Consider the following 10,033-nt stretch of genomic DNA (forward strand, 5'->3'; position numbering starts at 1 on the left):
ATTTACTCAACATTATCTGCACTATTAGAACTCTGCTGCCACCCTGTGGACCAAGGTAGTAACACCAGTACATTTTTAAATAAAATTAATCTCACAGCAATTTCAGAAGAACAATAATCTTTTAATATACAGCATAATAATCCGTGACTAAAAACCTCAAACATGTATAAGCAAACTTGTCATTTTTCTTTTATTTTACTGTGTGAAATGATTACATGTGAAGAACCAGTGAACACTCCGTGTTTGGCATGTGCATATAAAACTAAGATATGAAATGTTGAGATGTGTGATGCAGTTGAGTTATAATCTTTAATCATGTGCAGAGAGAATGTACTGTGTAAAGAGACACTTTACAGAGGCATTTGTAACCAATATAAATAGAAAGTATTTATAAATACAAAATATTTAAGTAAATAGTCTCTCAATATGCAAAACTGCAAAATAATTGATGGTGCACAATTTTAATCTACAATGAATCAAACCAATCAATCTTGCTCAACTAATGAATCTGTATGTAGATACGTGTCCAGGACTTTGAGGGTGCAGTCCTTCATATTCTCTCCACCGACCCTGGATATCTGCACATCCTAAAAAACAACACAGTCAAAATAGAGAGAGTAAATAATAGAAAGAGAGAAAGGGGTAAAAAAACCTTACAGACCTCCAACATGGGAAAGGTCTGAGTGCTAGACAGGATGGAGGCAAGCAGAGGCAAATGGAAAGCATTTGGAAAGTCAAACACAAGAGAGTGACAAATGCAAAAATAGCAGGGAAAAAGGTGTTAGGAGTCTAAAACAGGATGGGAGTCTTGAGATGATTGGAGTTTGAACTCTGGGGTATGTCACTGTGTTTAATAACTCAGATGCAGAATTTGTGCCCCGCTGTATTCACAACAGGAGTTATTTTTATTTTATTGTGCTAGTTGCTGGGAAGAAATGTCATAAACCAACACTAACTATGTTTTTTTAAACAGCGTCACAGTCACTAAAATTTAGTACACAAAAACCTGTAGGTTGATATTTGGTTATTTGTGAATGTATTTAGCCAATTGCTGTTGTCACTCCAGTTAAAATATATATACATATATATAGCAACTTGGACTGTGTTTGAGATAATCCAAATCTAGAAAACAAGATAAGCAACACCAGTGTATTCATTCAAGTCATTAGTGGGTTAATGTTTCTCTGAGAATGTACTGTGAAACAGCTGTGAATGTATTCTGTAGACCAGGGTGTCATACTTAACCACTAAAAGGGCCATATTAAAAAATCTCAACAAATCTGTGGGCCAGAGAATGAAATGTGAAATAACAAAATATGAGATGGTTTTATTTCATTTTTAAATAACATTTTGCTGTAACCCAAACTGGCCATTGTTTATGGAAAATACATCGAACATCAACAGCAAAATATAGGCATGTTGAATTGCATATTGAATATTTGAAATATACCTTGTGTACTGTGGAGATATAATGAATATATTACTATTATAATCAATAAGAAATCCATAATCATATACTAAAAATTTGATTGACAAAAGTGTATTAATCCTCTCACTAAGAATAGGCCTTGCTGTATGTAGGTTAGGGGATTTCGCAATGGAGAGTCCCTAGAGTTCAGAAGCTTCTAGAAGCTAGTGTACTTTGTTGCAAGGACAAACTGGCCTGTGAGAGGGGAGGTAAGCTGATAGGGAACCAGGCCATTTCCCTCCTTCACAAAGAACTCTATGGCTGAAGTCTTTTATTCGACTTTCTTTTATTTTTAACTGAACTTTATTTTATTTTGCGTTTATGACGAGAACCAGCAATCAGATTTATTAAAGAACTGAAATATAGTTATAGAACAGATTAGTATAATTCTATCCATATGTTGGGGCTCTGAGTTAGCGGGAATCGCACTTAGTCCCGACAGTACATATATGTGTGTGTGTGTGTGTGTGTGTGTGTGTGTGTGTGTGTGTGTGTGTATGCACTTTTTGCATAGCCGCTCTGCAGAGAGCGAAAAGAAATGGCGTGGCTCGAGGAGCTCTGGGACCTCAATGGCTTTGGCTGAGTCAGTCTAAGTGGCTGTCTAGCAAATAGGAGTTCCATAATTCTGGGGCCCCACCACAAGAGGCAGGGTGGAGGCCCTGTGTGGGCTAAACTAAAAATGTCACTGACATGACTGTCATGTAGTAATGCGACAAAACTAAAGCTGGGACTGACTTTTAGAAATCTGCAGTGATCTGTATTCCAGCATGCTAACAGAAGGAATAAATAAATGCTCTTACCTTTAACAATGCCCGAAACGTCCCTACCTCCTTGCATTTTTCTGAGTAAATTCCTTCACAATGTCAGTCACATTGGTCAGGACATTGTGCTTCTCAGGTAGCTTTTGATGATTTTCAATTTTGAAAAAGACCTTTCTGCACTGGCCATAATGACAGATATGGCTAAAAAAGCAGTAGCCACGTCCGTCACACTAGACAGAATTGAGGAATGCCTCAGGAGCAAAAGCTCAGTCAGATTGTGCTCACTGTTTCTCTGATCCGAGAGCATTTTGGTAGGAAAGTAACTGTGATGGAAACCCAGGTGAAAGATCATCCTTGTAAATAATGCATCATCACTTGCCTGCAAGAGTTCTGCTGGACACAGAAATCGAAATCGTCTTGCAATTGCACCCATCCCACCAAATCGCCTTTTGACTTGGAAAACAACTGTGTCAATGCACGCATAGAAAACACCTACTTTGAAACTTTCCTCTGGATTTGTTAGGCGCTGATCCTCAGTTAATTCATCAAAATGTCTTTTTATTCGTCGTGTGCGTTTATGACTGAAGTCACATCTAATGCCCCGAGAAGTTGCAAGTCCTTGAGCTGTGCTTTTGCGATCCTCAAACTGGTCCCATAGCTGTGTTAATGTACTTATTGCATGTACTTATTAAATTCCACTCGTAGTGCTAGCTCCATCCTATCCTTGTCATCTACATTTGTGAAGTGACAGTCCCTTGCTCTGAATAAGTTTAATGATTTTTGTTTTGAGCCCCTGGGCAGTCTGATCTGAAATATTTTGAAAGCCTAAAAACTCTCATTAATACCTGCAATTGTGTTGTCAGTTTCGTCTTTTCGACCAGTCACGTACCTGAACACTTGACTTGATTCACCTTGCTTAAGTTCTAAGTAGTGTCCATAATTACTGAGCAAAACTCTGCTTCCTTAATTTCAGACATAATCGTATCCTGTAGTCTTTGAGACAACAATGCAATTAATTCATTCTGAATTGCGCTTTTTTATCAAGGAGCTGTTGTAAAACGGGATCATAGCATGCCAACAGATCAACTACTAATAGGAAGTTTCCATTGTTTAGTTAACCTCTTTTTTCACAGTGCCCCCTGAAAGCTAGATTGCATGAAGCCAATGTCAAAGTCACATCTGCAATTCTCATGAGCACTTCGGACCATATGGTCTTCCACATATCAAATATCACACAAGCTCATAAATTTGCATGAGATGAGTTTTTTTTTATTTATTTTAGCAGAAAGCCCTGAAAAAAAGCCAGCATGACTCTAATTGACAGTAAACACGGTCACAACCATTTGTGAGGAATTTTGCAACCCATCTTAGACGTTTTGAAGTAAAAATTATATTATAATTATATAAATTATATTGTTATAATTAATAATATATTTATATGTTAAAAGCCTAAATTATTCTTTCCTGTGTTGGCTCTGCCTTTTCTGAGCGCAACTTTTATTTTTTCGTTTGCTCATCTTAAGCAAGATATGTGCTCACTCCAACAGGCTGGCCATTTTGGTGGCCTAAGATCATCCAGGAAGGTGACTGGACACAATTTTGATCGAGGCCCACCGCAGTGCATGCCCCTTCGCTACGCCAGTGAGGAGGTGCTGGCCATGCATTCCAAGATTTTCAAGAATGTTGCATATAAATTAATAGCCCATTTAAGCCAAATTTTGTCAACCGTTGGTAGGAGAGTTGCTGAAGTTAGTCTTTTGCTGGTTTCGACGCTGCTTAAGTCAATAGAAAATCCTGGGTCTGACTCCCAGTGGCAACTATTATTTGTACTGTTTGCTTGAAAGCATGTCAAAGAGCGATACAGAGTACTGTGGCACGAGGACCCCCTTCACTCTACAGGTTTGAGACTATTCAAAGTTGTGGGTTGAAGTCCCACCAGAGTCCTTCATCACCTTGTGAGAGTTGAGTTCCCTGTGTCTGTTGCTCCCTTGCTAATCGCAGTCCAAACACTGTGAAAGAGAGGGACATACAGTATTGCGTTTGAGGCTGTTCTCACTGTCTATGCTTTGTTTCCAAAATTTTATTCCCCAGTTGTGTTAAGAGTTGTAAGAGTTTGCAAGAGTCCTTACCGTACAGAGTTGAATAATCCAACGCATCTGATGCACATCAATGGATTGAAGTTCCTAGATCTGCTCTATCTTTCAGATTCAACTATTAAAGCGATTGTCTGCTAAGGAGGAGATCCTGGGATGCTCTCCCAGCCGCACTTGTGTGCACTTTTTGCACAGTCCCTTGACAGAGAGCGAAAAGAAATGGCATGGCTCGAGGAGCTCTGGGACCTCAAAGGCTTTGGCACCGTGGCTTAGTTGGTTTAAGCGGCTGTCTAATAAACAGGAGATTCTGGATATGCATTCCAGCAGTGCATATTATATCTTTTCAGGATTTTCAGGAATGTTGCATATAAATGAATAGCCCACTGAGGTTTTGGCCAAATGATTTGTTTTTTGATTGCTCTGCTTTACCTCTGTTTTAGTGATGCTCAGGGGTGTAAAATGTACTGAAAATCCCTACTTAAGCACAAGGACTGTTACTGTAGTGATAATTTTAACTAAAGTAACTTAAGTACTCAAGTTAATTAGTTACTTTTTTGTAGTTCCGCTGTCACGACCTGAACATATTTCTGAGCTGACTCGGCTACATCATTGGAAATAATCTGTACAGAAAAACACTAAAGCTAAAGTTCTCAGAGCTGAGACTGATCACAGTTCGCTCTGCTAGAGCACAGTTACACACCTTTCTGTGAACTGTGTAAGGAACAAGGTTTACATTAAACTGCATGTGTTTCATGGTTAGTTGATTATATAAGACTTCCTAGTTTATTTGTTTCTAATAAAGTATGTAAGAATCAGAGACTGTACAGAGACTGTTACTGTTTAACTTCATTTAAGAGACTGAGTCAAAATTATAAGTAGATTGCTTAATTTATAATGTTTAGTGAGAGTCCTGCTGCCCATCAGCTCCCTGGACTCTAGCGTACGTTAATAGGTGTGAACCTCAACAGACAGTAAACACATTCACAGCCTTCAAACTGTATATTTATAAACTGTATATTTATAAACTGTATAAACTGACAAAGAGAGAGAGATAGAGAGAGAGAGACAGAGAGAGGGTGGGAAGATGGGGAGGGATCAGATCAGGCCAGTCAGCTTAAACAACGACAGTCGATGAAGAACCGAACTAAAGCTCTAATGCTGGATGAACAGTTGGATATTCATACGTTTCGATGGAGTAACAAGAAAAAATTCTGCCGTCAGCGGAGTGTTCCATCAAAAGTTCAATTTTCTGAACTTTTGCCGTGAACTGTGGGGTGGAATAAACCAGATGTTATTTTTTTGGGAGCCAGGAACACCAAATATTTAATTTCAGAAATTAAGCATCATACTAAACAAATTAAAATTGTACAAAGTATCTTTCTGCTTTGTTTCCACTGTATATAAACAATCAACACTGCTACAGCTCTCCTCTGATAATCATCCATTTTCACCATTGACACTGTCACCATGCCAGTGTTTGCGTGGCTGCTGCTGTTGGTCGCTGTGAGGCACAGAATGGCATTTTTTCCAACACCAACATCAAAACCTCTTCACCACTAAATTTAATAGTATCCATGATTATGTAGACCAAAATTATGGAACTAAGAAATTAAAAAATAAGACTGTAGACAGAAATGAAGAAACTATTAAATAATTAAAAATTAAATCTAGAAATGTGTTTATAGTGATGACAAATATGACTGCAGCAATTAAACTCATACAAAACTTTGATTGTACAATTGTTTTTTGAACTACATATAAATAAAAAATATGACATAAATGCGGTCGGTAAGGAGCTCTCACTGATCTGACCGAGTGATTATAACTGGATCACTGAGAGTTCCCCAAAGGAGCCGCTGTGTTAACCTGCTAAACAGTCCTCTAGTGTCCTCTTGATGATCATCTCCTCCTGCTGTGATTCCCTCTCTGACTCCCTCTCTGACTGCCTCTCTGACTCTCTGTCTCAGTGTTTCTATCTCTCTCTCCTTTTCATCCATCCTACAATCAAACTCTTTCTGTTTCTTTGTCATGAGTTCCCAGATTCTCTGCTGGAGTTCAGACAGGATGATCTTCATGATTCTCTCTGCCTCCATTCTGGCTTCTCCTTCATACGTCTCCCTGATCTCCTCCATCTCCTGTCTGTGTCTCTCCTCCATCTCTCTCCTCTCCTTTTCAGTCTCTTTTTTCAATCTCTCCAGCTCCAACTGAACCTCATTCCTCTGCTGAATCTCTCTCTCCACCTCTCTCTCCAGCTCTACCTTTCTCTTCTCATCTCTTTCCTCTTTTAACATTCCCTCTAGTTTAGTTATTCGCTCTTCATGCTGAGTTATTTTTGTATGAAAGTCAGCAGTTGATTCTGTAAACTTCATTAAAGTTTCCTGTCTACATCTCTCCAGCTTCTCTCTAGTTTTTCTTTCTTGTCTCTCTCTCATCTCCTCTCTTTCTCTCACAATTCTTCTCTCCATCTCTCTGATCTGAGACTGTGTCTCCAGGTAGATCTCACTGCTGTAGAATTTCTCTCTGTTTCCTTCCACCATCTTCTCTATCTTCTCCAGCAGCTCTGAGATTTGAGAACCATCTCCACTCTCCTTAATGCTGAGACAGTGAAACCTGTTCCCACATTTCTCTACAAGTCTCTGGACCTCCTGGTTTCCTGACTGGATAAACTCTTCAATGTTCTTCTCTTGGACTTCATCAGTAACAGTGAAAAGGATCATGGTGTTCCTCCAACATCTCTCTCCAAAAATCTCCTCCATTTTCTCCGGCATGCCTCTCTCCTCTCCTGTAGACTGCTTCACTGGTATGACTAGGAGGAAGGCATGGGGTCCTGGGGCAGACAGGCGGACACAGAGTCCCATGTCCTGTCTCAGCTCCTCCAGAGAGAGTCCAGGACAGAACCAGTCAGGAGTGTCCACCACAGTCACCTGCCTCCCAGCCACCTCCCCCTGTCTGCTCTCACTCTGCTGCCTCACTGTAGACGCTCCAGCCTGGCTCCTCTCCTCTCTGCCCAGGATGGTGTTTCCTGCTGTTCTCTTCCCACATCCAGTCCTCCCCAGCAGCACCAGCCTGAGCTCTGCTACAGGAACTGACTCTGGAGAGGCTGAACTAGAGGATTCTCCACTCACTGTGAATCAAGAAGAATAAAGCATTTAATCTTTTACTGTGTGATGGTGATTCTATAATTTAAGATACTGTATGAAACTGGAATTTTAAACATCTTAAAATTAAGAAAAAGGAAAGAAAGTCTCTTTCTCCTCAGCCTGGATCTCCCTGGATCAGCTCAGCTGCTCCTCCTTTAGGTAAAAAGTTCCTGCAGTAACGTTTGTAGCAGCATCCACTCCATTTCTCCTACTTTTGCTCATTTTCTTTCATATCTAGCAGTTCTACAAAATGTACTCAAAACTAGACGTTTAGTCACAATATTTTTCTGCTGTTGGCTTTTGAACATTAAAATGAAAAATGATGCCACAGTCATGACAGATAAACAGGTTGTATCAGTGAAATGACCAGCTTTAGCTTAATTATAACAATGAACATCACCATTATGTGTAAACAGACTTAATTTATCATTTGTATTGTACAAAAGTGTTTTTTGATTTCATGTATAACATTCTGAGCTTGTAGACACATCAATTGTAGTGCTAGTAAAAAGTAATGGACTTTGAGTGACACAATAGAAATAATGTGTACACAGCATACGCTATTTGGACAAAAGTATTTGGACACACCTCTTAATCGTTGAATTCAGGTGTCACATTCAGTTTCATTGTGAAATTTCTTCCCTCCTAGATATTCCACGATCAACTATGAGTGGTATTATGGAAAAGTGGAAGTGTTTAGGAATTGCAGCAACTCAGCCACAAAGTGTCAGGCCATGCAAAGTTACAGAGCGGGGTTGCCGAGTGCTGAGGAGCATAGTGCATAAAAGTCACCAGCGCTCTGCTGACTCAATATCACTCTGGCATTAACATCAGCACAAAAACTGTGCGCCGGAAGCTTCATGACATGAATTTACATAGTCGAGCAGCTGTATGCAAGACTTACATCATTAAGTACAATGCAAAGCATCAGATGGAGGAGTATAAAACACACCGCCACTGGACTATGGAGCAGTAGAAACGTATTCTGTGGAGTGACTAATCACGCTTCTCTATCTGTCAGTCTGATGGAGGAGAGGAACAATACCTGCCTGACTGCATTGTGCCAGCTGTAAAGTTTGGTGGAGGAGGGATAATGTTACGGGGTAGTTTTTCAGGGATTGGCCTAGGACTCTTAGTTCCAGTGAAAGGACACTTTAATGCCTCAGCAGACCAAGACATTATGGACAATTGTACGCTTCTAACTTTGTGGGAACAGTTTGGGGAAGAACCTTTTCTGTTCCAGCATGACTGAGCCCCTGTACACAAAGCAAGGTCCATAAAGGTATGGATGGGTGAGTTTGCTGGGTAAGAACTTGATTGGCCTCCATAGAGCCCTGACCTCAACCCCATCAAACACCTTTGGGATGAACTAGAATGGAGATTGTGGGCAAGTCCCTCTCGTCCAACATCAGTGTCTGACCTCACAAATGGATGAATGGGAAACAATTCCCACAGACACACTCCAAAATCTTGTAGAAAGCTTCCCAGAAGAGTGGAAGCTGTTATAGCTGTAAAAGGGAGACCAACTCCATATTAATGCCTTTGGATTTAGAATGGGATGTCATAAAAGCTTCTGTAGGTATAGTGTGTAGTGTCCCAAAACATCTGTTCATATAGTGAATCTCAGACTCTTACACTTGTGTTCTCTGTTCCCATGTTCTTGTGAGTTTGTGTTTGCAAGGTAACTTGTGAAGAAAGTTGTTCCGAAAAATGCAAGTCCATTCTTCTCGTTCTTGGTAGAGAAATGTCCGCTATTTTCTAATAGCTGTTAGCCAAAATAGAAAGTTCAAAGACATTTTTAGGAAGTTAAATGGAAACTGAAGCACTACTTTCTTTAAATGGGTGGGGCTAAATAAGTTTGTAGTAGCCACTGTCATGAAATTTATAAACAAGTGTTTAATATTTTGCTTTACACCTGTATATTAGAGCATAATAAACAATTGTTATATTTGTTTTAATTCATATCAAATCATATTTTGTCTTGAATATACACCTGTCTTCTAATTTGTTACAGATGTACAATGTGTAATATTTTTTAGAGCAAAGTACACAATTTAAAAATTTGTATTTTGAAAATCTTCATGCAACCCTAGTTATTACTTACTGTTTGGAAGGTCTAACTCTTTGCTGTTTCTCCTCCTGGCTGGAGCTGCTGAGTCTGGATCTGTTCTCTCCTGCAGCTGCTTGTTTCTCTCCTCTAGAAGTCTGTCTTTCTCCTCAACCTGCTTGTCTCTTTCCATTAGCTGTGTGTTTCTCTCACTTAGAAGTCTCTCCTTCTCTTCAAGCTGTTTGTCTTTTTCACTCACTTCAGTTTTCTGTTGTTCCAGTAGGATCATCATCTCCTGTAGTTTGCTGCTCTTGTCCTGCAGCTCCTTTCTCAGAGTCTCCAGCTGCTTTTTACTGCTTTCCACCTGTTTCACTGTGATCTCCAGTAGAGTCTCTTTCTCTCTCAGCAGTTTGATCTGATTCTCCAGTTGTGAGTCTTTATCTTTAAGCTGTTTAACACTTCCATCAATACTTGAATCAAAACTGCGTTTCAGTGTCTCCAGCTCTCTGTCCTTCTCCTCCATC

General features: G+C 39.7%; 1 protein-coding gene across 1 annotated transcript; it reads right to left on the reverse strand.

Moving 5' to 3' along the window:
* Positions 1-6,121: 6,121 nt before the first annotated feature.
* LOC118803381 (GTPase IMAP family member 4-like) lies at positions 6,122-9,867 on the reverse strand. Its single transcript, XM_036563881.1, has 2 exons — positions 9,567-9,867; positions 6,122-7,446 (listed from the first exon to the last, which is right to left on the reverse strand). Exons 1-2 carry the CDS (start codon positions 9,799-9,801, stop codon positions 6,122-6,124), a joined length of 1,560 nt encoding a protein of 519 aa, XP_036419774.1. The 5' UTR covers positions 9,802-9,867.
* Between the last annotated feature and the right edge of the window lie 166 nt (positions 9,868-10,033).

Source organism: Colossoma macropomum, unplaced genomic scaffold, assembly GCF_904425465.1.
Source record: "Colossoma macropomum unplaced genomic scaffold, Colossoma_macropomum, whole genome shotgun sequence".
Classification (NCBI taxonomy): domain Eukaryota; kingdom Metazoa; phylum Chordata; class Actinopteri; order Characiformes; family Serrasalmidae; genus Colossoma; species Colossoma macropomum.